This window comes from Equus asinus, chromosome 20 (genome assembly GCF_041296235.1).
Source record: "Equus asinus isolate D_3611 breed Donkey chromosome 20, EquAss-T2T_v2, whole genome shotgun sequence".
In the NCBI taxonomy this organism is placed as follows: Eukaryota; Metazoa; Chordata; class Mammalia; order Perissodactyla; family Equidae; genus Equus; species Equus asinus.
Window position 1 is genome coordinate 23,088,070 of NC_091809.1, and position 27,386 is coordinate 23,115,455.

At 44.7% G+C, this 27,386-nt stretch overlaps 2 protein-coding genes across 4 annotated transcripts in view; one reads left to right on the forward strand and one right to left on the reverse strand.

Annotated features, from left to right (window-relative positions):
• Positions 1 to 9,088, reverse strand: part of LOC106846592 (zinc finger protein 709-like) — a 36,329-nt gene extending 27,241 nt beyond the window's left edge. Inside the window, exons 1-2 of one of the 3 annotated variants that reach the window (XM_044752614.2) lie at positions 8,930 to 9,088; positions 8,721 to 8,796 (exon numbers count right to left, since the gene is read on the reverse strand). In XM_044752614.2, coding sequence (XP_044608549.1) covers positions 8,721 to 8,723 — 3 coding nt within the window. In that variant the 5' untranslated portion in view covers positions 8,724 to 8,796; positions 8,930 to 9,088. Of the gene's footprint in view, positions 1 to 8,720; positions 8,818 to 8,929 lie in introns of all 3 variants that reach the window. The other 2 variants (XM_070492092.1, XM_044752613.2) reach the window with 2 other exon arrangements.
• Positions 9,089 to 23,245: 14,157 nt separating this feature from the next.
• LOC106846589 (zinc finger protein 709-like) overlaps positions 23,246 to 27,386 on the forward strand; it is a 35,348-nt gene continuing 31,207 nt past the window's right edge. The window contains exon 1 of the mRNA XM_044753790.2: positions 23,246 to 23,363. Within this exon, the coding sequence (XP_044609725.1) occupies positions 23,361 to 23,363 (3 nt within the window). The 5' untranslated portion in view covers positions 23,246 to 23,360. The remainder of the gene's footprint in view (positions 23,364 to 27,386) is intronic.

Genomic DNA, 27,386 nt, shown 5'->3' on the forward strand with positions numbered 1-27,386 from the left:
AAGACCTCATGTTTTACTTTCTTCACCTGCATCATGGGAGGAAAGACGGGGAAAGGGGATCAAATGAGGAACTAATGATTACAAAATCACATAATCTCTACACTGCTAAGAAAACACAAATCAGCACTAAAAAAAAGGAGGGGGAAGAAGTTTGGATTCCCATTGTTTAGTGAAGAAAAAGCTGTCACATTGTCCTCGTCTTCCATATCATCCCTTAGAAAAGTAAACATATGGAAATGATCCCAGAAACCAGCAAAAATGGCCTTTGGGGGCTTTGTGCATCATTGAACTGAAAACCTCCCAGCTACTCATCTTATAAACAGGCAGAGAAAATATCCCAACTTGAGGATGTCAAATTTACCTCCTCTGCCACCACACAGGATATTACTCAAAATGATACAATACATAAGTCAATTTTTTCCTATACAGCCACACAACTATAGTTGAACTCACCTCTGACAAAGGACGAAAGGTATTCCATGGGAAAACATAGTCTTTTCAACAAATAATGCCAGAAATACTGGCAATCCACAGGCAAAAAAAAAAAAAAGATTCTAGACACAGACAATAAGAATCATAGATTCTTTTCATATTAAGAATCATAGATCTTAGTATAAAAAGTAAAATTACAATACTCTTAAAAGATAAAATAGGAGAAAATCTAGGTGACCTTGAGTTTGGTGACTAGTTTTCACATACAACACCAAAAGCAAGTTCCAAGTAGAAAAAATGTTTGACTTCATTAAATGACAAGCTTCCACTTAGTGAAACATGGTGTTAAGAGAATGAAAACACAAGCCACATACTAGCATAAAAGCTTTGAAATTCACTTATCTGACAAAGGACTGGTACCCAAAACATCCAAAGAACTCTTACAACTCAACAAACAGAAGACAAACAACCCAGTTACAAATGTGCAAAAGATTTGAATACGCACTGCAGCAATGATATACAGATAGTAAATAAGCACATGAAAACATGCTCAAAATCAGGTCACTAGGAAACTACAAACAAAAGGAGACATCAACAGATACATATTACAATGGCTGAAATTAAAAACACTGAGGACATTGAACAACAGTGAAGATGGAGAGGAACAGGAACCCTCATTCACTGCTGGTGGGAATGGAGAATGGAATGCCTACTTTGGGAGAAAGGCAGTTTCTTAAAACTAACCCTACACTGACCATACGATGCAGCAATCATGTTCTTCAAACTTATCCAGATGAGTTGAAAACCCATGTTCACAAAACCCTGCACATGAATATGTATGAGACCTTTATGCATAATTGTTAAGACCTGGATGTAACCAGGATAATTCCAATAGGCGAATGGAGAAACAATCATGGGTCCACCCATAGGATAAAACATTCTTCAGTGATGAACAGAAATGACGTTATCAAGCCAAAAAGACATGAAGAAATTTAAAAATCATATTTCTAAGTGAAGGAAGCCAATACGACAAGGCTACACACTGTATGATTTCAAGCATGTGACATTGTGCAGAATATAAAAAGTATAAGGCACTGTGAGCCAGCGCTGATGGCCTAGCAGTTAAAGTTTGGCACGCTCCACTTCGGTGGCGTGGGTTTGGTTCCCAGGCACGAAACCACACCACGCATCTGCCATGCTGTGGTGGCAGCTCACACAGAAGAACTAGAAGGACTTTACAACTAAAATATACAACTATGTACTTGGGCTTTGGGGAGAAAAAATGAAAGATTTGCAACAGATGTTAGCTCAGAGTACATCTTTCACAGCAAAAAAAAGAAAGCGTAAGACACTGAAAGATCAGTGGTTCGTAGGGAATTGGGGGTGGGAGGGAGGGAAGACTGAATAGATGGAGCAGAGAAGATTTTTAGGACACTGTATGTATCCCATATGACACAGAAATGATGGAGACACGTCATCTGACATTAGCCAAAGCCCGGAAATTATATAACACAGAGTCAACACTAATGTAAACCATGAACTTTCATGTATCAAATTGGCTCATCTAATATACCACACTCATGCAATATACAAAATACAGGGCAAACTGTGTGGAGCAGAGGAATTATGTGGGAAATGTCTGCACTTTTCGATCAGGTTTTCTGTATACCTAAAACGGCTCTTAAAAGAGCTAAAGTCTAATAGGAAAAAACAGACAGACAGATATATTAGTATTCACCCCTGATGACTGATGGATTACAGAACCAGACCAACTTTCATCCCATTAATTTGAACTTACTGCAATAAGCCATAATGATGCTCTACGACGCCTGCATCCTGAGACATGGAAGACAGGAGAAACTCCCACTGAATGCCTTGTTAAGAGCTCAGCGCTGTATATTCTGAGAAGTGAAATGAGCACCTTCATTACTATCAGCAGCGTCTGGAACTCCCACGTGGATAAGGAGTGTCCTGGTGAGGTTTTGTGTGTGCCCTTCATATGTGTAGAGACAAGTGTTACTTTGATTTCTATTGTAGGTAACTCTGAGGCAACAGATCCCCAGACTTCTTTTATCACAAAGGGGCAACTCTCAGAGAATCATGCATAGTCTGTAATGTCTGCAGCTGGAGCCAACTGTCAGTTGGTGCTAAAATGACAGCTTGATGTATGGTCAGTGTGATGACCCTCGGGTCCAGACCATCAAAGATGTCTCACTTAAGACATGAAAAGCCACAATTCCACCTGAGCTCCCTCATGTACAAAGGTGGTGATGTCATCCCTAAAGTCTATGGACTCCCACTGCTTTTCTCTCAGGGAGCCCTAAGATATCTGGTTGAAGTCCTTCAACACCATGACACCTGGCAGGAGACTGAGGTCAGGGAAGACCACCCCCTCCTGCAGGCAGGATATCCCAAAGGGCCCAGGTTTGGCTGCACCAGGTCTCCAGGGGGTCTCAGTAGCCATGCTGAGCTCCTGGACGGCTGCTTCCACGTCCCAAGTCCAAATGGACCGCTGGATATGTGGTCCCAAGCTCAGGGCCATCTACTGTTAGGACAGCATTGTAAGCAGAGGTCACTGCAGCTCTAAGGGCATGTAGCGTGGGGCCTGGGGCAGGTTCTTGCATCAGAAGCCTATGGACAACTTAAGGCCACCATGGGTACCCCAGGAGGATGACAGAAGGTCAGAGGCCTCTATAGTGAAGGAGTCTCTGAGGGCACTAACAGGAGTGTTGGTAGTATGACAATTTGAAGAGTCTCCAGACTTTTGTGGTAGGGGAGCCCATTCAAAGTGGCAAATTTGCAAGGAACAGCACAAATGAAGTCAAGTAAAATTTGTAAACAAGAAATATGTTACTTCTGGAACAACCAAAAACCCTAGCTGTTGTGGGTGTGAGGGGAACAGCAGCTATTTCTTCATGGTCTCAGAGAAGGCGCGGGTCTCAGGTTATCAAATAATTTTCAGAAATCTAAACAAGCTTTCAGGGCCTCACAGGGGTGAATAGTAATTTCCCATCCACTTCTTGTGGGTTCTTTTTTCAATATTTGTATGTCCTGAATGTCCTCAGAGGAGATGTCAGTAATGTAACATCGTCCCTCTGTTCTTGGAGAAACCATGATGAGTTCAGACCCCACCTGCAAGGACTGTGGGAGGGCACAGCTGTGGAAGATCCATGAGGACAACCCAGTAAAGGGGCATCATGTCCCTTCAGAGGGAAGGCCAAGTGCAGCTGAGAGGCTGTGGACACAGGACTGGACAGAACAGACTCAGCCAAACCTGTGAGAGCAGGATATTTATCCACTGCTGATTTGGTATAGTCAGTAATTTCCACACTGTGGGGACCATGAACAGAGGTCTGTGCGTGCAAACAGCCTCAAGCCGAGGTAAATCACTCTCAAGTGTCATTCGTTCTTTCCAGGTTTAATTACAGGACAAATGGGGGTGTTAAAAGAAGCACTGGGAGTAAGCAGCCTGTCACTAACTAGGTCTTCCAGACAGGTTTCAATCCCTCAAAGCCTTGTGTAATTTATGTTGGGCCATAGTGACTACGTTCTTTGTGGAGTAAGGTCCCTGGGTCCCAATCTGACAAGCCAGTTTGTAAGCGGCAAGGACTTCATTTGAACTCTTGCTCATTGGCTCAGAGGTTCCCAGCTCACTATGGGATATTTTAGGACAATGGGTGTTATGACCATGGAGAATTTAGGCAAGACCATAGTTCTGACGGCTAAAGATGAAACACTTGCCCTATTTGTCCTCCATATTGTATTCATTAACACCCCTAAGATCATCAGGGGCACCGTCCTTAAACTTAGCGGGATCCCAGGTATAACTGTCATATGACACCTAGTGTTGATTAACTGCTTGAAGGTGTGGAATTAGTGCATCACATCAGATAGTAAAATTAATTCAGAACCCATGGTGTAGATGCCCAAAAGTCAAGCAGTGTACCTCCATCTGTTTTGTTGTGTAAATTCTTCAGCATATTTTGGATTTTCAGTTCGCTCAAATAGTGGATCTTTGTTTCAGTATTTTATCTTTGTTTCCTCACTCCTTTCCTGTTTTGTTTTCTTCGTCACGGGATACACTTCAGGGGAGGGAGTAGTTCTCTTCCCTGGTATTTATAAATTTGTTTCCACCCAAGAACCTCAAAGCACTACCATCAGGGTTAGGAGCCTCCCCCATGGCAACTGGTTGCTTTATAGGGTTAAACCCTGGGTTTAAGCCAGGTTTGAACTAACGCCTTGTGCTACAGGGGTGCCATGAGTGTTGTCCCCTGCAACCCTGAAGGTCAGGGTCTTTGTGGCAGTAGAGGCAGGGGCAGCAGCAGAGGTACTGAAGGGGCCTGGGGAGCCCTCTGGTGTCAGGAGCGTGGACTCAGCCTGCCACCTGCCGCCTGCCTTTGCCCCTCTCTTCTCGTTTTTTTCAAATGACAGCTCTTTCAGGAGTTACCATCTGATGGACCCACGTCTTGCAAAGGGTATAGTCCCTGTCTACACCCCCTTCCCTGAGGTATGTCAGCCCAACACAGCTTCTGTCACAGCTTCACTCTTAACACAGATCAATACTGGCAGAGACACTGACCCAGGACTCATTTAGGGAGGCCTCAATCCCACAGTCTTTCTCCCAAATGCCTTTAAAATCTTGAAACTGCCAACTCTGCTCAGCTTCATCTAGAATTGAGGCTTTGTAGAGTCCACAATGCAACACGGAGCGGCACAGCTCACAGCCCAGCTCCCCAGCAAGCAGCAGCCCACAGTGTATGCCTCCACCAGGCAGCAGCGCAGGGGAGCAAGTCAGAGCCAGAGAAGACAGACCCACGGGTGGAGTCATGTCTGGACATGCTGCTCAGGGCGCGAACTGTCATGGTCACCTGCAGAGGGGTGGTTCCCTTGTTGACACTGATGCCAGGGTGGTGTGCGCGCGCGCACACACACACACACACACACACACAGGGTAGGAAAAGGCTCAGGACTCACATAATAGAGGTCTGAGAAGAGGGCAGGGCCGGCCTCTCAAGCAGCTCTGACAGGGCTCAGAAAGCAAGGAATGGAGTCTGGCCTGGGGGTTCACTGGGCCTGGGAGTGGGGCCGGGGCAAGAGCTCCACACACAGGCAGGGGCTGGGGTGGTCGGAATCTCCTGCCTGCTCTAGAGGAGAGAGCACCCAGGCTTCCTCCTCAGCTTGTCCAGGTGGGGGCACAAGGGGAGGAGGGTGGGTGGGGCTTAAGCTGTGAGCAGTCACCCAAAATGTGGAGTCTGACTGCTCACTACAAGGACAAATGTGGGTAAAAAATATGCATTCTCAACTGATTTACGCAGAGATACTGTAAGGAGGCTCAAAAATAATCAAAACTGGGGCCGGCCCGGTGGCACGGCAGTTACGTGCGCACATTCTGCTTCAGCGGCCCGGGGTTCTCCGGTTCGGATCCCTGGTGTGGACATGGAACCGCCTGGCAAGCCATGCTGTGGCAGGCGTCCCACATAGAAAATACAGGAAGATGGGCACGGATGTTAGCTCAGGGCCAGTCTTCCTCAGCAAAAAGAGGCAGATTGGTGGCAGATGTTAGCTCAGGCTAATCTTCCCCAAAAAGGAAAATAATAATAATAATAAAAAAAATAAAAAGTTAGCTGACTTTAAAAAATTTAAAAATTTTTAAAAATAATCAAAACTGTGTATTTGGGGGTGACTTGAGTAACAGTGATGGAGGGGACCAGGAAATGCTGGCAGCGAGCCTTCTTAAGTTAGACTTTGCTGTCTTCAAGATTTTCTTCAAATAAAGAAATATAATTTTAACTCTTGTACATAGGAAACCATTCTAAGATTTAATTCCTTTAAACACTAACAGTTACAAAATTGTAAACCATACAAAATAAAACTTTCAAATCTCTTTCTTACTAAAAGGACATGCGGCATCCTAGTTTGTCCATCCTCTACATCTCACATTGGGGTATTTTCAAACATTAAGTGGCATAATGCAATCAAGGTTTGAGTTTAACCCCTTAAACGTATCGGGTTTTCAAACATTTACATAAGCTTTCATAAGTTTTCCTTACACCAATTAAAGTAGAAATTCAATTACTTAAGCCTTTTAAATTTCTCTGTTATCTAGAGAAATGCACATAGAAAAACTTGTCCAAAAATGACAAACATTTCTTGCTCTCCTCACATCCTATCTCTCCATCAACTTACAGTTTCAGCCCCAAGTGCTAAGGGAAACTAGAGCCAAAGGGCTGCCCTAGTCCATCGATACAGGAATCCACAGGGAAGTAACACAAATACTGGAATCAGCTCAGACGAGCAGCCTGCTTCCCACAGGACAGAAGGAAAGCCACGGTCAGAGGTCCCGAGTTCCTGACTCTCCTGGTGGAGACAGAGCCCTGGAGGGGGTCAGTCCCTGGAGAAGGAGGGGAGGGCACCTGAGCAGCCACAGGAAGGAGCTCTGGGAGCCCCACACACCCTCCTCTCCCAGGGAACAATTGTTGCACATGCTCCCTCTCTCAGGCTCCATTCTCACAGTGAGGAAACTCAGCTGGATCCAGTTTAAGGTTCTGACCCAAATGGACCCCAGATTAATGGGCCCTAATCCAGGACACAGAGCTCCTGACTCTCACAGACTTTCTCTGTGTAAACAAATTACTCTCTGAGTGCACCCATACTGTGGATGCACAACTCCAGTTATGTCTAGAAACAGACCCAAGGGAACCACAGTGACAACCTCAGAAAGGAAGTCACTCCCCACCCCATGAGCATATGCACCCCAGCTTTCCAGGGCTCTGCAGCTCCTCTCAGGATAAAGGCTCCTTCCATGGGGGTGTGAGCAGTAAGACACCCGCAAGGGGAGGCTCCCCAGGAAGAAGAGCTGGGCCTTCAAGGCCTTCCCTCTGCAGGCTCAAGGGGGCCTCAGCTTAGACTCACTGCCCTCAGTCTTCTGTCCCACTGGATTTTTTTTGGCCCACCACAGATATTTTAAATGACACAAACTCAGTGTTTGAACAATCCAGCTAAAACACTCAAATTAGTCTTTATGCCTAAATGAGAGAAGAAAATTGTATTGCATGTTGTTGGCTCAACAAAAACTTCACAAGGACGTACTGCATTCTGGGAAAAAAAGATGTTAATGTACTATTTTTACACTTGTATTTTCATTATAAGACACTATTTATAAACTAGTAATCATACATGAACACTTCAAATCTACAAGTCTAAACCCTGGAAATCCATTTTAACTCACCCAAGATAAAAGAACAGACCCCAGAACATTACTATCCAGAAGGGAAGAAAAAAAGGAAAGGATTAGTACATGCAATGTACAACTGGAATATGTTAGTTTTTCTGAAATTCATCTCTTTCTTCCCTCTTTGGTAATGCCTTATATTGTGTTTCGAGTCGTATCGACTAAATAAGTTTTTACTTACTGAAAAACTGAGACTAAAATAAAGTAAGTCTTTCAAAGGTGACCAACTCAGGTAGGAACAGTGCTGACAGGACAGATCATCCAGAAAAGCTTCTTAAGAAAAACCTCCACCCAAAAGACGTGCCCAAGGATGTCTGTGCCCAGCAAGATCCTGGGGGAGACACACAAGGATTTCATACAATGTAGTTCCAGGTGGTTATGGGCTGCTTTTTACTCATGGAAAACATCCACACACAAAATAAATCCTTTAAAAGCAGCCATCCAGTGACTGGGAGAAAATGATAAACAAATATTGGATCTGTTTGAAATCCAACAAGGAGAACAAATAGTTGACGACAATGCTGTTAATCAAAGGAAGGACGTTGGCATTTGGGAATTTGGGGAGAGACTGGATATTTAGGCATTTGCTGTCAGCCCTAAAAAGACCTAGGCTGGGGAGACAGGGTTGTGGATTTCAGACGCTGCTCCCCAAATACGAGGAATACTCAGGAAAAAACGGGTGCCTCCTGGAGAGAAAGGAAAGACTGGGGACCCCACAGACCGCAGCCCCTCCGCGCACAGACCCCGGAGCCCGAGGCCCGACTGTCCTGAGGACCCTCCCGCGGGCCCCGCACCGTCTGGGACACGAGGGGCTGCGGGCGCACAGCGGCCCACAGACGCTCTGGCCCCAGTCGCCGCGCGCAGGGACCACAGGACGCCCGGGGCCCGGCTGCCGGCCCCGCCCCCACGCTGCGGCCGGAGGGGCCTGAAGGCCGAGGAGCGCCACCGCGGACTCGGGGCCGCAGAGCCCGGAGGGGACCGCGGGAGGCCGGGCCCGCCCCGCCGCTTCCTACCAGCCCCTCCTCCCGCGTCCTCACCCCTGGGGCCGCACACTCACCATTTCTAGGGCTCCTGGGTCACCTGAGTCCTTCCTAGGACCCCCACGGCCAGTGCAGGTCACAGCGCGACAGAGGCTGCGGCACAGCCACCAGGGACTGTTAATGGGAGTCGACAACAAATCCCAAGCACACCAGGAGGGAAAAAGGAAGTCCACGTTGGGAGAGACATTCCTCCCCCAAATCTTGACTCTGGGCCCCAAAATCTCACCATTTCTAGTATTCCTGGATCCCCCCGAAGTCCTTCCTATGACTCCCGAGGTGGGTACAGGTCTCAACTCGACAAAACAGGCAACAGAACCACGTGGAGCCTTAAATGGCGGGGAGACGGTCCGCAGCGTGGCTGGAGCAGCAGCAACTTCCGGGGGGTTGGGACGCTTCGCCCCACCCACCTACTCCGTCCCCGCCTCTGATTGGACAGTTCAAAAGACCCTGTTGTGTCTGAGTGACAGCCTCCTGAGTTTAGGTGTCTAAGCAGAACGCCAGACAGAACTCCTCCTCTTCAGGGGCAATTGTGTTAAAACCTAGTGGTGGGAGGTGACTTGTTGAAGTGTGATCGTTCTTTACAAATACACACAATTAAAAGTCACCTCACCATATGCAATAATTAGTCTCTCTCCGTTTTCATCTTTGTTGACAACTAGAGCATGACCTAGTGGCCCCAAATATGTACATAGGCACAATTACCGTTGATGTGGATTAAGGCTGCCCCAGCTAGAGAAGCCCAAGGTGACCTGGCCTACATGCCAAACTATATGACCCAGTGGACTTTTTTTTATGGTATGAATTAGGACTGCCCCAGGGAGAGAAGCCCGGGGCATCCTCACCTGCATGCCGATCTATATGGCCAGATTCGTATCTAAAGTTATATGACCGCACAATAACCAGACCCCATCTGCACTGAAATCATTTAATGACTTTTTACATCATCTTTTCTTTTTTTCCAGTAAAAATAAGTCACGTACCCATGCCTTATAAAATTAGCCCTAACCCTCAACTCAGGGCAGCAGCAGGAGCTCTGACTGCCCGTGGGTCTTGTCCCCACACACCAGCTCTGCCTGCCCATGGGTCCTGTCCCCATGCCAGCGGGGGCAGCAGCAGGAGCTCTGACTGCCCGTGGGTCTTGTCCCCACACACCAGCTCTGCCTGCCCATGGGTCCTGTCCCCATGCCAGCGGGGGCAGCAGCAGGAGCTCTGACTGCCCGTGGGTCCTGTCCCCACGCACCAGCTCTGCCTGCACATGGGTCCTGTCCCCATGCAGAGGCAGCAGCAGGAGCTCTGACTGCCCGTGGGTCCTGTCCCCACGCACCAGCTCTGCCTGCGCATGGGTCCTGTCCCCATGCAGAGGCAGCAGCAGGAGCTCTGACTGCCCATGGGTCCTGTCCCCATGCAGAGGCAGCAGCAGGAGCTCTGACTGCCTGTGGGTCTTGTCCCCACACACTAGCTCTGCCTGTCCATGGGACCTGTCCCCATGCCAGTGGGGGCAGCAGAAGCGGCGGCAGCAGAAGCTCTGACTGCCCGTGGGTCCTGTCCCCACACACCAGCTCTGCCTGCCCATGGGTCTTGTCCCCATGCCAGCGGGGGCAGCAGCAGGAACTCTGACTGCCCGTGGGTCTTGTCCCCACGCACCAGCTCTGCCTGCCCATGGGTCTTGTCCCCATGCCAGCGGGGGCAGCAGCAGGAACTCTGACTGCCCGCGGGTCTTGTCCCCACGCACCAGCTCTGCCTGCCCATGGGTCCTGTCCCCATGCCAGCGGGGGCAGCAGAAGCGGCAGCAGCAGAAGCTCTGCCTGCCCATGGGTCCTGTCCCCATGCTATTCCACACTATTCTCTGAATAGAAGAGCACTACTGCCAGATCTTGAGAGTCTAAGAAATCTTTCTTTCGACTGCTCGGCTCACTGACCCCGCATCACCGTGACCAGGGAACTAGGAAAAGAAAGGAGTACTGAGGATCTGATAGAAACTGACATTTTCTATTGAGTGTTTTGCAGACAGAAAATTTCAGGATGAGCCTAACCACAGGAGGTTCCCACAAGCAAGATAACTGAAGCGGTTCTAGCTGCCTCAAACTGATCTTAGGTGAATTGAACCGTCTCCATTATGATCTCATTAACAATTTAAATTCTCCTCCTCTGGGAGAGACCAAGCAGCTGTTTCTGGGTCATGTGATGTATGTAGTAGCATGTGCACATCTACCCATGAGCCTTAAAGGGACGTGACGGTTACGCAATAAACCCTGATCTCCTGCCTTTTCCTTAACTGAATATTCATGAACTGTACTATGATCTCACAATAGAAGGACCCCGCAAACCCTTGTTTGGGGAGCCACTGCTTTGGGAGAGACCCTCAGAGTTCTCCCTTACTTGTGCTAGTAATAAAACTTTCTTCGCCTACTCCTGCCGTCTTCATGTTTTTGGCTCTGCACTCACCAAGAGAGGAGCCGGTTGTCTTCAGTTACAACACCAGGGGTGCATTAGGTGGCGTCCTTCCAACACTTCAGTCAGATTCAGAACAAGAGCATTGGGAGCAAAAACAAGCTATCATTTCTGAAGAACACTGACTTCTGGGTATTCAGAATGGTTAACTTTAGAAAATGTTTCTGACATGAAAATATTTGTATTCCATGGAAAATATAAGAAGGGACTCTTTCTCACTGGTGGTCAAGTCACTCTCTGTGGTCATGATCTGCCCCTTACCTGTGGTTACAGTATTTAATCCATCTATGAGGAGACATTGATGAGGATCCAGGCTGCCCCAGGGAGAGAAGCCCAAGGCGTCCTGCCCTGCATACCAATCTGTATCATCCTCCTGGAAGCACAGGGCATCCTGACCTGATCCAGTCTGATTCTTATCCAAAGTTACAGGACCACCCAATAACCAGACCCCACCTGCACTGTGACCATTTTAATGACTTTCTTACATATTCTTTCCTTTGTCTTCTAAAGACATAACTCATGTACCTATGCCTTATAAATTTAGCCCTACCCTCAACCCATGTTTGTAGCTCTTTACTGCCCATGAGTCCTGTCCCCATGCTACTCCATGCTAGTCTCTGAATAAAGGAACACTACTGCCAGAACTTGAGAGTCCAGATAATCTTTCTTTTGACTCCTCGGCTCACTGAGCCCACATCAACATCAGAAAATTGAGTTTCGGGGCCTGCCTGGTGGCCCAGCGGTTAAGTTCGCACGTTTCACTTCTCAGTGGCCCAGGGTTCACCGGTTCGGATCCCGGGTGCAGACGTGGCACCTCTGGGCACACCATGCTGTGATAGCCATCCCACACATAATGACGTATAGGAAGATGGGCATGGGTGTTAGCTCAGGGCCGGTCTTCCTCAGCAAAAAAAAAGAGGAGGATTGGCAGCAGGCAACTCAGGGCTGATCTTCCTAAAAAAAAATAAATAAATAAAAATAAAAGATGCATTAAAACAAAGAAAACTGAATTTCCTCCAAATAATTATCTCACTGACTGGTGAGTCTATGATGCTAGAGAGCAATGTTCAGTCTGACAATGTAGGAATCACTTGCGAGTTGTAACCTTGCGTGTCAAGGAAACATTGGGTCATCTGCAGTGTAAAATGTTCTAAATTCCATTGAGGGAAATTCTACTTTCTAAGGCATTATAAAGATGATGATGACAATGACAGTGAGAATACTAACAGGAGTGCTGACACTAATAATAAGGCACTGTAGGAAGGCTTACTGAGTGTGAGGCACTGCACTCAGCACCTTAGGGGGACTGGCTCATTGCTTTTCATCTGCACAGACTTCTAACAGGGAAGCACCAGCATCATCCTATTTGATAAGAGAGGAAACCGAGACTTAGGGGAGCTGAGTGACGGCTGTGACTTTACACAGGCAGTCAGGAGGGGGCTCGATTCATCACCAGGCTGCCTGACTCAGACCAAGCTTTGCCACCAAGCACACTTCACCTCTTCTTATGAAATTAGGACAAATGGTTCATTAACTAGGATGGACCTTCTGTGGGAATTAGAAACAACTTTGTTCTTCCGAACTAGCATTACTAAAGTCTCCACTATAAGGGGCTGGCCCCGTGGCCGAGTGGTTAAGTTCGTGCGCTCCGCTGCAGGCGGCCCAGTGTTTCGTTGGTTTGAATCCTGGGCGCGGACATGGCACTGCTCATCAAACCACGCTGAGGCAGCGTCCCATATGCCACAATGAGAAGGACCCATAATGAAGAATATACAACTATGTACCGGGGGGCTTTGGGGAGAAAAAGGAAAAAAATAAAATCTTAAAAAAAAATCAATAAATAAAGTCTCCACTATGGAATAGATTGTCCTTGCCCTTGGTTGAAATCTAGAGATGGTGCCACAGTACTTTTACTCACTTTTTGTGCTAAAATCCTGTGGTCACAGTCAGGTACAGTGACTGCCAGGGCAGCCTGGTTCTCATAGAAGATGTTTGGGAGAAGGACATGAAGAGGAGCTGCTGTGTGAGAGGCAGCCCATCAAAAGGAGGAGGCAACTTCAACTACAACCAAAGATGTTTCTTTTGACTCCAAGTATTTATCACTGCTTTCATCTATAACTTCATGTCAGAAAACACAATAATCAATCTGATGTATAAGATGGAAGAAGCATATATTGTTATTGGAGATTAGAGTATCACTTATTTGACAAGCTAAAGATAAAATAACTGGAAAATTGCTACAACTGATGAAAGAGTCAATTTTCTAAACATTGTGTAAATACGCACATTATACATAACACATATTATTGAATTTAAATGATATGTACTGCATATTATATCTGAAGTTTTGAGGTTTAGGGCGAACACCAAGTTGAGATCTTTGTGCAAACAAGTCTGAGTGTTTCTTGATGAGGTGACAGAGGCATCACCTCTATGGAAATACAATCAATTTTGGTGCATGGAAGACTCCTGAAGTCAAAGATGCAGCTCTCTCTACACACTGCCACACCCTTAAAGACATTTCCATTCAAATTTGCACCAGGATCTGCGTTTCTGCCTCATAACACAATAATTATGAAGTAAGTCTCTGAAAATGAGCCCAAAGGCTATTCAGGGTATTATTGCAAATAAAGAATGATGAAGAACAAGTTTCAGCAGATGAACCAATTACAAAAATTCATGAGGAGTGAGGGCCGGCCTGGTGGTGCAGCAGTCAAGTGCGCATGTTTCTGCTTTGCTGGCCCAGGGTTCGCCAGTTCAGATCCTGGGTGCAGACACGGCACTGCTTGGTAAGCCATGTTGTGGTAGGCGTCCCACATATAAAGTAGAGGAAGATGGGCACGGATGTTAGCTCAGGGCCAGTCTTCCTCAGCAAAAAGAGGAGGAGTGGCAGCAGATGTTAGCTCAGGGCTAATCTTCCTCAAAAAAAAAAAATTCATAAGGAGTGATAATTTAATGGTCTGTTGCCACCATAAGAATTGACCAGTTAAAACTGCAGAGATAAATTCTACCATGGGGTGATTTTTGCCTCTCAGGGAACATTTGTTGATATCTGGGGGCATTTCAGGCTGTCATGACTGTGGGAGGCGGGGAGCACTGCTACAGACATCTAGCGATCCTGTGATGCACAGAATAGTCCCCTTGACAAAGAGTATTATCTTGTTGAAAATGTCAGTAGTTTCAGTGTTGAGAAACTGGACTAATCATATGAACCCTCAATGGTCTATAAACACACACGAGGATGGAACAAAATAGATGATGAATTGTGGGAATCTGTAACTCTCCTGTCTACTACATCCAAATAAATTCCCTATGGAATAAAGAATCAAAGATAAAATGAAAATACTGAAAGTAAACATCAGAAAGTATCTCTATGTATTAGGCAGCGGAAGTTATGACATCCCAAGAAAAATGCAAAGTTAGATTTGATAAACTAAAAAATGTAAACATATTGTTGATAATAATAAAAGATAGAAACACCACCTGGGAAAATGTTTTCAATAAAAATATAGAGAGGGGGCTGGCCCAGTGGGGCAGCGATTAAGTTTGCATGTTCCACTTTGGTGGCCCAGGGTTCACCGGTTCTGATCCCAGGTGCAGACCTACACACCACTTGACAAGCCATGCTGTGGCAGGCCTTCCACATAAAATAGAGGAAGATGGGCATAGATCTTAGCTCAGGGCCAGTCTTCCTCAGCAAAAAGAGGAAGATTTGCAGCAGGTGTTAGCTCAGGGCTAATCTTCCTCAAAAAAGAAAAGGAAAAAGAAAAAGAAAAAAGATATATATATAGAGAGAGAAAGATATCACTAACAGTTTAAATAGCTCTTAGTAATCAAAAACAAATATGAATGTTCCAATAAAGACGTTCTAAGGCCATGCCCAAATCTTACAAAAATTATGATTTATAAATGCCTAACAAATATATTAAAAGAGATTAGCTCATTAGGCCCAAGATATATAATGAAAATACATGTACTTGTTAATGTGCAAAATACGTATGTTGACTTCCTACCCCTTTTAGTGAGGCATACTCTGGTGGGAAAGGCCAAGTGGGTGCTTCTTGATCTGTTCCCCAACCAAGATAGTAACCCAGAAGTAACCCCTTATCCATGGAGGAACTGCAGAGATAAGTTCTATCACAAAAGTCCTGAGATATATGGGGGCATTTTTTATCACCTTCTTCTTTAATTTGCATGTTTGTTTCTTAGAAAACTATGGAGAGTGAGTTCAGAATATCATGATCATATAGAGGTTGGAGTGTCCATTAGAGCTGTTTTCCAAACGTGGAATCATTAATGGGGCACATGATGAAGGCTTGTGGCATCTAGTATGCAACTTCTTGCACATTCTTAGACACCAGAACACATATTCTTTTCAACCAGACATGGACCTTTCTCTAGGCTAGATCAAATCCTCACCATAAACAACACCTCGTAAATTTAAAATGCCAGGAATTTTAAAATTAAAAATACAAAGTAAGATCTCTGACCACAATGGAATGAAATTAGAAATCAACATCTTGGGAAAATTTGGGGAAACTCACAAATACGAGGAAATTAAACAAGACACTCCGAAATAACCCATAGGTGAAAGAAATCAATACAGAAATTGGAAAACATTTTTAATGAATGAAAACAAAGACCCAATATACCACAGTTTAAGAGCTACAGTGAATACATTCTGCAGATAAAAATTGTACCCATAGGGGCCGGCGCCGTGCCCAAGTGGTTAAGTTCGCGAGCTCCGAGGCGGCGGCTGGCGTTTCTCTGGTTCAGATCCTGGGCGCAGACATGGCACCGCTCCTCAGGCCACGTGGAGGCGGTGTCCCACATGCCACAACTAGAAGGACCCACAACTAAAATATACAACTATGTACTGGGGGGATTTGGGGAGAAAAAGCAGGAAAAAAAAAGAGATAAAAAATAATTATACCCATAAATGCCTAAACTACCAAAAATGAAAGATCTCAAATCAATAACTTAATCTTTCACCTAACACATTCAAAATGATGAGAAACCAAGCCAAAATTAAGGAGAAAAGGAAATAATAAAAATTAGAGCAGAAATTAAGTAAATAGAGAATAGAAAACCCATAAGGAAAATCAATGAAATCAAAAGTGGATTCTATGAAAAGATCAACAAGAATAATAATAGACACTAATAGACAATTTAGCTAGATTGACCTAAAGAAAAACAGTCAACTCAAATTCCTAGAATCAGATTGGGAGAGGGGCTATGACTACTGAGATTATAGAAATAAGAAGGATTATAAGGAAATTGGACGAACAAATGTAAACAAATTAGATAATGTAGACGAAATGGACAAATTCCTAGAAATACACAAACTACCAAAAGCAACTCAAGAAGAAACAGAAAATTTGAGTAGAATTATAAGAAGTGAGGTGGTTGGATTAGTAAACAAAAAACCACGCATAAAGCAAAGCCCAGGCCCAGAGGGTTTCACAGCAGAATGCTCCAAAACATCCAATTAAGGTTTAATACGGATTCTTCCCGAATTCTTCCCCAAAACAGAATCAACACAACACTTCAAACTCATGTGTGAAGCCAGTGTTATCCTGATACCAAAATCAGACGAAAGTATCACCAAAAACTCTGCAGATCTATTTCCTTTGTGAATATGGATCCAAAAAATCCTCAATTAATACTAGTGCCTAACCCAGCAACAACCTAAAACATTTATACACCAAGACCAGGTGGGATTAATTCCAGGGATGCAGGGTTGGGTTAAGCTCTCAAAAGTCATTAATGTAGTACGTCATATTCTTACCAAACCAGGTTCGTTTTTGCCCACTACCCAGAAAGACAAACACCAAGATGATGAGATTGCAGCAGAGAGAGAGTTTAATCACAAGACAGCCACACGAGGAAGTGAGAGCACGAGTCTCAAATTCATTTCCCAGAAAATACGGACTCAGGGATCTTGATGGGATAGGGGGGCAAGTGGTCTGAAATGTGTAGAGAGGTGAGGTAATCGATCTGCACAAGCGTAGTGAGATGTCATGCCTCTTCATGGGACCCATGTTGACAAAATGGCGATGTTAGCATGATCTGTGGGTGGAGTTTTTAGCCTCTTGACGTCAAAAGGTGCCTATTGGACATCTGCATGGGCCCAGTTGATGGGTTGGTGGTCTCAACTGGCCCGGAGTGGACAAGGAGTTCTAATTCCTGAAGAACAGCTCAAACACCCATGACCATGGCAACCCAGGCTCCAGGGAGATGTTATCTACAGGAGCCTAGTGGGAGTCAGATAGCATATTGCCTATACAGCACAGTTAACAATGGGTGGGTTGGGGCCAGCCTGGTGGCGCAGAGGTTAAGTTCGCATGTTCTGCTTCAGCGGCTTGCGGTTCGTCAGTTCGGATCCCAGATGCAGACCTACGCACTGCTTGTCAAGCCATGCTGTGGCAGACGTCTCACATATAAAAGTAGAGGAAGGTGGGCACAGATGTTAGCTCAGAGCCAGTCTTCCTCAGCAAAAAGAGGAGGATTGGCAACAGTAGCTCAGGGCTACTCTTCCTTAAAAAAAAACCCCAAAAAGACAATGAGTGGGTTAAACAGCTAAAAGCTATAATCAGTAATTGCAAAAAGGAAAAAAAACTTTAGTTCCTAGCTTCTTAATCAGCAGTGGCTAAGTCCTTCCCGGTTTCAATCCCTCCTATTCTTTGGTATTCCTCATTCTTCAGGGATTTGGGGCAACAACCCATCTAGCTACTTCCTGCTGAATTGGGGGCATAGATCTGGGTTAGAGGAATGCAACTGTGTAGCACTCATTTGGAAATATTCTCTTGTTCCCAGCTTCGTGTTGACATTTTTGTAATATTAGAATTTTGTATCTTGCTCAACAGTTTTAGAACCTTTGAAAGCACATTTTACAATCAAGTGTCTGACCAGAAGGATAAGAAGTATAGACTACCCAAATTTTAATAGTCCCTGAAAAACAGACTTATTCCCAGTGAGGCCTCCATCTGATCTCCAGGTGGGGCCAGACATCTGTCACAGTTCTTGATAATCTTTTGTTTTACTGGAGATGCATCAGAGACTGGAGCAATGGCCTATACCCTGATCTTTCAGTTGTCATTGATGATGGCCATCGCACAGACTCTCTGGCTGGGGGTCACCACATTCCTAAGGAGCTCAGAAGAACAAAGTTATCAACTTACAGCAGCTGGGAGGGGCCATAAAATCTACAGAGCAGGTCTGGGTTAGTTAACCAGAGGTCATTCAAAGATACAATATGGTTTCTTTTCTACAATATGGCTTCCCTTATGTCAACCTTGTGTTGACCAGCATCAATATTAATAGACTGAAAACAGAAATGACCTGATCTTCTCAATAGACTAAGAGGAAATCCTTGACAAAATTCAATATCCTTTCATGATACAAATACTCAGCAATCCAGGATTTGAAGGAAATTTCCTGAACCTGATAATGAGCATGGATGGGACACCCACAACTAATATTATACATAAAGGTGAAAGGCTGGATATTTTCTTCCAGAAATGAGGAACACAACAAGAATGTCTACTCTTGCCACTTATTTTTTTTTTTTTAAGATTGGCCCTGAGCTCCCAACTGTTGCCAATCTTCCTTCTGTTTATTTTTTCTCTCCAAAGCCCCAGTACATAGTTGTACATCCTAGTTGTAGGTCTTTCTAGTTCTTCTATGTGGGACGCCAACACAGCATGGCTTGATGAGCAGTGCATAGGTCTATGTCCAGGATCTGAACTGGCGAACCCCGGGCCACCTAAGCAGAGCAGGAAAACTTAAGTGCTTGGCCACAGGGCCCCTGCTCTTGCCACTTCTATTTGACAATGCACTGGATATTTCAGCCAGAACAGGTTTGCAAGAAAAAGAAATAAAAAGTGTTCAGAGTGGGTAGGAAGATGTAAAATTATCTTCACTTGCATATGACATCTTGTAAATAGAAAACTCTAAGGAATCCACTAAAAAAACCTGTCAGAACTGATAACCAAGCACAGAAAATTTGTATGATACGAGGTAAGTATATAAAAATAAATTGTATTTTCTACACTGCAAGGAAAAATGTGATAATGAAACTAACAAAAGAAATCTACTTATAATAGCATCAAAAGGAATAAGTTAGGAATAAATTTAATAAGAGAAGTAGAAAATACTCCAAAAACTGCAAAACAGCATTAAAAATTTCATAAAGATCGACAAGTGAGAAATAACAAATGTTGGTGAAGATGTGAAGAAAAGAAAACCCTTGTATACTGTCAGTAGCAATGTAAAGTGTTGCAGCCACTATGGAAAACGGTATGGAGGTTCATGAAAAAATGTGATTCAGCAATTCCACTTCTTGGTATTTATCCAAAGGAAACTAAAATGCTAACTCAAAAAGATATATGCGCTCCGATGTTCACTGCACCATTATTTACAATATCCAAGAAATGGAAACAACCTAAGTGTCCACCAATAAATAAGTGGGTAGAGAAATTATGGTATACATGTACAATGGAAATTATTCAGCCATAAAAAAAGAATGAAATCTTGCCACTGGTGACAACATGGATGGATCTCAATGGCATTACGCTGTGACATGTGTCAGATAGTGAAGTACAATAATTGTATGGTCTCTCTTATATGTGGAATCTAAAACAAACAAAAACACCAAGCTCATGGATATAGATAAGAGAGTGGCAGTTGCCAGAGGCGTGGGGTGGGGAATGACAGAAATGGGTGAAGGAGGTCAAAAGGTAAAATGGAAAAAGGGAGCTGTATCAAAAACTGCATATTTATAATAATCACATAGTGATAGAAAAATGATTATAAACTTTTATATATTTTAAATTTACAAACTATGCACCACTCCTATTGGATGGTCATTAGTGAATGTACACATACGCAAAAGGATATCGCTTACAGAGCTGGAAGCATCCTGAGAGAAGGTGGAGAAACATCCTCTTCTAGCCACATGTTCCTTGAAAATAGTTTCTAGTAATAACAACCATTAAACTTTTTTCTTATTGCCAAAAATGTGATTTGCATTTTTGGAAATTAAAAGGAATGGGGTGATGTTGGGAGGGGACTGGATATTCAGACATTGCAGATCTTTAATAAGATGAGCAAAAACCTAGAAGTGATGCCATCTTTTTCCTTGTTCTTTATTAATCCCTAACCAATAGAGGCAAGAAAAACAAGCGAACCCTAAAAATCAATCAATCAGTCAATCAATAAAACGGAAAATAGACCATGCTCATGGATCCTTAGTTTTAACACTGTGGAGATGACAATACTTCCTAGAACCATCTAGATTTTCAACACAATCCCTATCATAATCTCAGCTGACTTCTTTATATAAATTGGCAAGGTTTTGATAAATGATACGGAATTGCAGGCAGACCAGAATCACTAAACCAATCTTGCAAAATGAAGACAAAGTAATAAGACTAACATTTCCTGATTTCAAATCTGACTACTCAGCATGGTAATCCAGCTAATGTGAATGATGACACAAGGACAGACACAGATCAGTGTGTTTCATTGAGATTCCAGATATAAACCCATTCATCTGTGGTCAACTGATTGTCAGAAAAGGTACCAAAAATGAGGAAAGAATATTCTTCTTCAAAAACTGGTGCTGGACAACTGGATAGCAACAAGCAGAAGGATGAAATTGGACTCACATTACATCACACACAATAACTTACCAAAATCGATCAAAGACCTAAATCAGGAGTAAAACAATAATACTCTTAGAAAAAACAAAGAGGGCAATATGACTGTTGATTTGACAAAGAATCATGAATTACAACACCAAAAGTGAAAACACTAAAAATATGTAAATAACTTGAACTTCATCAAAATTAATGACTTTTTGTTTCAAAGGACACCATTAGGAAAGTGGAAACACCCATGGGAACGCCTGTGCACTTCTGGTGGGAAAGCAAAATCATGACACCATTGTGGAAAACAGTATGACACATTTTCAAATATTACAGTAAGAGTTATCATATGATCCAGCATTTCCATTTCTGAGTATATACCCAAAAGTATTCAAAACATGGACTCCAACAGATATATGCCCACCTGTGTTCATATGAGCATTATTCACAGTAGCCCCAAACTGAAAGCAACCAAAACATTCATCAACAGATGAATGGATCAACAAAGTGTAGTGCACACATAGAATAGAATATTATTCAGCTTTAAAAAGACATGGGGGTCAGCCCAGTGGTGCAGCAGTTAAGTTTGCGCATTCTGCTTTGGTGGCCTGGGGTTCTCCAGTTCAGATCCCAGGTGTGTAGGTCGCACCACTTGTCAAGCCATGCTGCGGCAGGCATCCCACATATAAAATAGAGGAAGATGGGCACGGATGTGAGCTCAGGGCCAGTCTTCCTCAGCCAAAAGAGGAGGATTGGCAGTAGTTAGCTCAGGGCTAATCTTCTTCAATAAATAAGTAAATTAAAAAAAAGACGTGAAATTCCAACACATGCTATAACATGGGCGAACCTTGAGGACATCATGCTAAGTGTAACAAGCCAGTCAAAAAAAGGACAAAAACTGTGTGATTCCACTGATAGGAGGTATCTAGAGTGGTCAGATTCATAGAGACATCAGGACAGTGGTTGTCAGGGCCAAGCGGGCATTTTTGTTTGATACACAGAGAGTGGCAGTTTTGCAGGATGAAGAGTTCTGGAGATCGGTTTCACAATGTCAGTGTACTTCACACTATGAACTGTACACTTAATATGGATAAGATGTAACTTTGATGGAATAAATATAGAAGGCGATCAAAAGCTACACACTTCGTGTTATGACATAAATAAGTCACGGGGATGTAATGTACAGCATGGTGACTAGAGTTAATACTGAATTGTTTATTTAAAATTTGCTAAGAGGGTAGATCTTAAATGTTCTCAACACAAGAAAAAAAGTTTATAATCCTATGTGGTGATGGAAGTTGACTAGCCTTACTATGGCACACTGAATTGAATATAATGTTGATCGTCAATTATATCTCAATTTTTAAAAAATGAAATATTGATACATGCTACAACATGGAATACCCTGAAAAAGTTACACCAAGTGAATGAAGTCAAACACAAACACCACATACTATACAATTTTATTCATACGAAAGTCAACAAATATGGACATTTATAGACACAGACAATAGATTAGTGGCTGTCTAGGGCTGGCACTTGGAGGAGCTAAGTGGGAAGATAGGGCAGTGGTAGGTTAAGGGCTTAGGGGTTTCGTTTTAGGTGATGTAAATATTCTGAAATTGACGGCGGTGATAATTGCAGATACTGTAAATATACTGAACACCAGTGACTTGTAAAAGGTAAAGGCCTCTATTTTATTGTATGTGTATTATTTCTCAAAAAAAAAAACCTGTTTAAATAAGTAGATAAAAGCATTACGAATTTTGCAGTGAAAATGGGTTTTCCATTCCAATCTCTTAAGCATATGAATATTTTCCAGGTACATTCCAAATTTACATAACCTTTTCTCGTTTTGTGTGTTCTATCAGTCCAAACAGGAATTGAATTACCTTACGGATATTATAGGCTTTTACATTTCAAAGTTCTCTCAGGATACATTCAAAATATGATCTAACATAAATCTCCGTCCAGTGTAAAATGTACACCTGAGATTTGAATGAACACATCTCACACCTTGTGGTTAGACTGAGAAGAGCCTTTGCGCCCAGCTAAGGCTGCGGGTTCCAACTTCCCCGCAGAGCTGAGGGCTTGGGAGGCCACAGGATTCTTTAAAGTATGATATCAGCGGAGGTGGGGAAGCGCTGGGTGGAAGATCAAAGGTCAGAGTGGAGATAGACTAATCATTACACACGGGGAGGTGATTTTAAGTGTGTTTGCAAAGAAGGGTCACAGTTCCGGGAGCGGCCTCGTAGCCCCGCATGGCAACGGAAAACTCCTCAGACAGGACCACCTTCAGCTCTAGGTTGGCTCAAACAATCTCCATCCCGCTGTCACTCAGGACCGGGGTGGGGGGGACTTTCGAACTGTCCAATCGGGGTCGGCTCCCGGGCAGGTGGGCGGGCCGACGCTCCGCAACCACTTCCGAGTTCCTGTCGCTCCATAGTCCTTCCGGTCACGAGTCGCCTGCCCTTAAAGGCCCCTCCTTGCTCTGCCGCCGACTCTGTTGCGCTGTGAGCGATTCATAGGAAGGAGTCGGGGGACTCAGGAGCCCTAGAAATGGTGAGTGTGCGGCCCGGGGTGAGGACACGGGAGGAGGGGCTGGTGGGAAGCGGGGGGCGGGCCCGGCCTCCCGCGGTCCCCTCCGGGCTCTGCGGCCCCGAGTCCGCGGTGGCGCCGCTCGGCCCTCAGGCCCCTCCGGCCGCAGCGTGGGGGCGGGGCCGGCAGCCGGGCCCCGGGCGTCCTGTGGTCCCTGCGCGCGGCGACTTGGGCCGGAGCGTCTCTGGGCCGCTGTGCGCCCGCAGCCCCGCGTGTCCCAGACGGTGCGGGGCCCGCGGGAGGGTCCTCAGGACAGTCGGGCCTCGGTGTCCGGGGTTCGTGCGCGTAGGAGCTGTGGTCTGTGGGTCCCCAGGGCCTCCTTTCTCTCCAGGGAGCACCCGTTTTCTCCTGAGTTTTCCCTGTATTTGGGGAGCAGAGTCTCAAATCCACGACCCTGTCCCGCAGCTCTTCCCAGGACCGACAATAAATCCCTAAACTTCCGTATTGCTCCTCACGTTCCCGAACGCCAACTTCCCTTGTCCGATTCACAGCATCGTCATCAACCGTCAACCAAACAGACCCGATATTTTAATCATCATTTTTCTATAGGCAGTGGGTGGCCCTTTTAAAAGAGTTTGTTCCTTGTTTGTGGATGTTTTACTTGAGAGAAGTAGCGAACAGCCACCTGGAAATTCCTTGTATGACGTCTTCTGTCACCGCCTACAAACACAGGTTCTTACCCACGACACAAGAGGGGCCAAATAAAACCTGGAACAGCAGGCTTATGACATGGAAAGGGTTTTACTTCGGGTGATATCAGCCATCAGCCGGGAGACGAGAGTGAGCCCTGGAATTTGTTTCGTTTCATCTCGTGTCCCCGAAAGAGGGGAGGCGACGAGTTTTTAAGGTTTGTGAGGAATGTGGCTGCTCGCAGATGGTGGGGGGGAGGGGGCAGTCAGTGGTCTTGCTGGTCGCAGCTTTCCCAGCAGCCTGCATTCGCCCTTGGGAGGCTGTTTGCAGGAGGAGGAGGAGAAGGAGAAGGAATCCAGGTGGGTGATCTTGGCCGGCTGTCTCCGTGGCGGGTCGTGGATTCTGGAGCCAGGGAGTAAGCGGGGAAAGAGTGCTGTGGTTTTAACCCCATATATACTGGGTTTAATGTAGGGGAACTGATATCAGGGCTGGCATCACTTTCGCCTCTCCTCCCAGGATGTGTCCTGGGCGCAGACGTTCAATCCTAAGTCCTTTGGGTGCAGCTTCCTCTGGGCAAACTTTCCTGGGCGATCTGTCCTATGAGCACTGCCCCTCCCTGGGTTTGTCTCCTTGAAAAGATATATTCGCTATATTTTACTTTCAGCTTTTTAATAAATAAAAATTTGTGTAATCCATACAGCTTGAAAGATAATATGAAATGCTTCCAAAGAGGAAAAGAAAGAGGTGAATTTCAGAAAAAAATAAAACATTCCAGTGTTACATTGCATGGTTTTAAAATAGTTTTTCTCTTTTCCTTTTCTTGCATGTTGCTAATATTCCTAGGTCTGTTCTTTGTTTTGGGTGCGTTCATATGGATTTCCAGGGCTTAGACTGGCAAACCTGAGGTGCTCAAGTATGAGTAATTGTTTGTAAAACAGTTTCTTGTCAAGGAAATAATTAACATTTATTTTTTCCTGAATGTCGTACATTCCTGTCGGTTTCTTGATGAGCCAGCAAAATGCCGTACAATTTTCTTGCCTCATTTGCACATTTGAGTGTTTGAGCTGAATTGTTCAATCATTAGATTTATGTCATTTAAGGTATCAGTGGTGGTAAAAAAAAAACTCCAGTGGGGTCAGAGGCCTGAAGACAGTGTCACTAAGCTAAGGCCCCCCTGAGTCTGCGAAGGGAATGCCTTGCAGGCCCAGTTGTCCTTCCTGGGGAGCCTCCCCTGCAGGTGTCCTACTGCTCACACCCCCATGGAAGGAGGCTTCATCCTGAGAGGAGCTGCAGAGCCCTGGAAAGCTGGGGGGCGCACGTGCTCATGGGGTGGGGAGTGACACCCTTTCTGAGGTTGTCACTCTGGTTCCCTTGGGCCTGTTTCTAGACATAATTGGAGTTTTGCAGGCACGGTGTGGGTGCATTCAGAGTAATTTGTTTACACTGAGAAAGCCTGTGAGAGTCAGAAGATCTATGTTCTGGATTAGGGCCCATTAATCAGGGGGTCCATTTGGGTCAGAACCTTAAACTGGATCCAGCTGAGTTTCCTTACTGTGAGAATGGAGCCTGAGAGAGGGAACATGTGCACTGTTCCCTGGGGAGAGGAGGGTGTGTGGGGCTCCCAGAGCTCCTTCCTGTGGCTGCTCAGGTGCCCTCCCCTCCTTCTCCAGGGACTGACCCCCTCCAGGGCTCCGTTTACACCAGGAGAGTCAGGGACATGGGACCTTGTGACCGTGGGTTTCCTTCTGTCCTGTGGGAAGCAGGCTGCTCATCTGAGCTGATTCCGGTATTTGTGTTTCTTCCCTTTGGATTCCTGTATCGATGGACTAGGGCAGCGCTTTCGCTCTCATTTCCCTTAGCACTCGGGCTCTGAGACTGTAAGTTGATGGAGAGATGGGATGCGAGGAGAACAAGAAAATTGTGGAACCAAATAGTTTTTTTTTCCATTTAGACAAGAGAACCTCAAGATGTGAGATGAATGTTTTGAAGTTCTCAGGTACATGTTTCATTTTTGGATCAGGCTTCATATGTGCATGTCCCTAGAGAACAGAAATTTAAAAACCTAAAGCAATTGAATTCCTATTGTAATTGATGTGCGGGAAACTTCTGAACGCTTGTGTAACTCTTTAGAACCCTACTATATTGAAGCGGATAAACTCAAACCCTTATTCCTGAAAATACCCCAGTGTGAGATAGAGGGGAAGTAAAACTACAATGTCACATGTCCTTTTTACAAAGAGATTTGAAAATTTTCATTTTGAATGGTTTACGATTTTTTTTAAGATTGGCACCTGAGCCAGCAACTGTTGCCAATCTTTTTTTTTTTCCTGCTTTGTCTCCCCCCGCCCTCCCCCCCCCCCACACACAGTTGTATATCTTAGTTGCAGGTCCTTCTAGTTGTGGCATGTGGGACGCCACCTCAGCGTGGCCTGAAGAGCCGTGCCATGTCCGTGCCCAGGATCTGCACTGGTGATACCCTGGGCCTCAGAAGCAGAGCTCGTGAACTTGACCACTTGGCCACGGGGCTGGCCCCTGAATGGTTTACATTTTTATAACCGATAGTGTTTAAAGTATTTAAATCTTAGATTGATTTCTTGTGTGCAAAAGCTAAAGTTAAATAAATGACTGTTAATAGTAAAATACAGTATGCATAAATGTCTTTGTTCATTTGAAATGAATCTGTAAGATAGCACAGTCTAACTCCAGAGGACTCGCTGCCGATATATCCTGGTCCCCACAGCGCTGTTACTCCAGCCACCTCCAAATACAGTGTTGATCATTTCTTGAGCCTCCTATTAGTCTGTCTGTCTGTCTTTCTTTTTTCTTTTTTTTGGTGTTTTATTTTCATTCTTTTTGTTGTGGTAACATTGGCTTATAAGATTATGTAAATTTCAGGTGTACATTATTATATTTCAGTTTCCCTGTAGATTACATCGTACTCACTACCCACAAGCTGATTACAGTCCATCACCACACACATGTGCCTAATCAATGCTTTCAGCCTCTTCTCCCCCATCCCCTCTGGTAAACACCAATCCAATCTCTGTTGCTGTGTGTTTGTTGTTGTTTTTATCTTCTACTTATGAGTGAGATCATATGGTATTTGACTTTCTCCCTCTGACTTATTTCACTTAGCATAATACCTTCAAAGTCCATCCATGTTTTCACAAATGGCTGGATTTCATTGTTTCTTATGGCTGAGTAGTACTCCATTGTGTATATATACCACATCTTCTTTATCCATTTGTCCCTTGACGGGCACCTAGGTTGCTTCCAAGTCTTGGCTATTGTGAATAATGCTGCAGTCAACATAGAGGTGCATGTATCTTTATGCCTCTGCGTTTTCAAGTTCTTTGG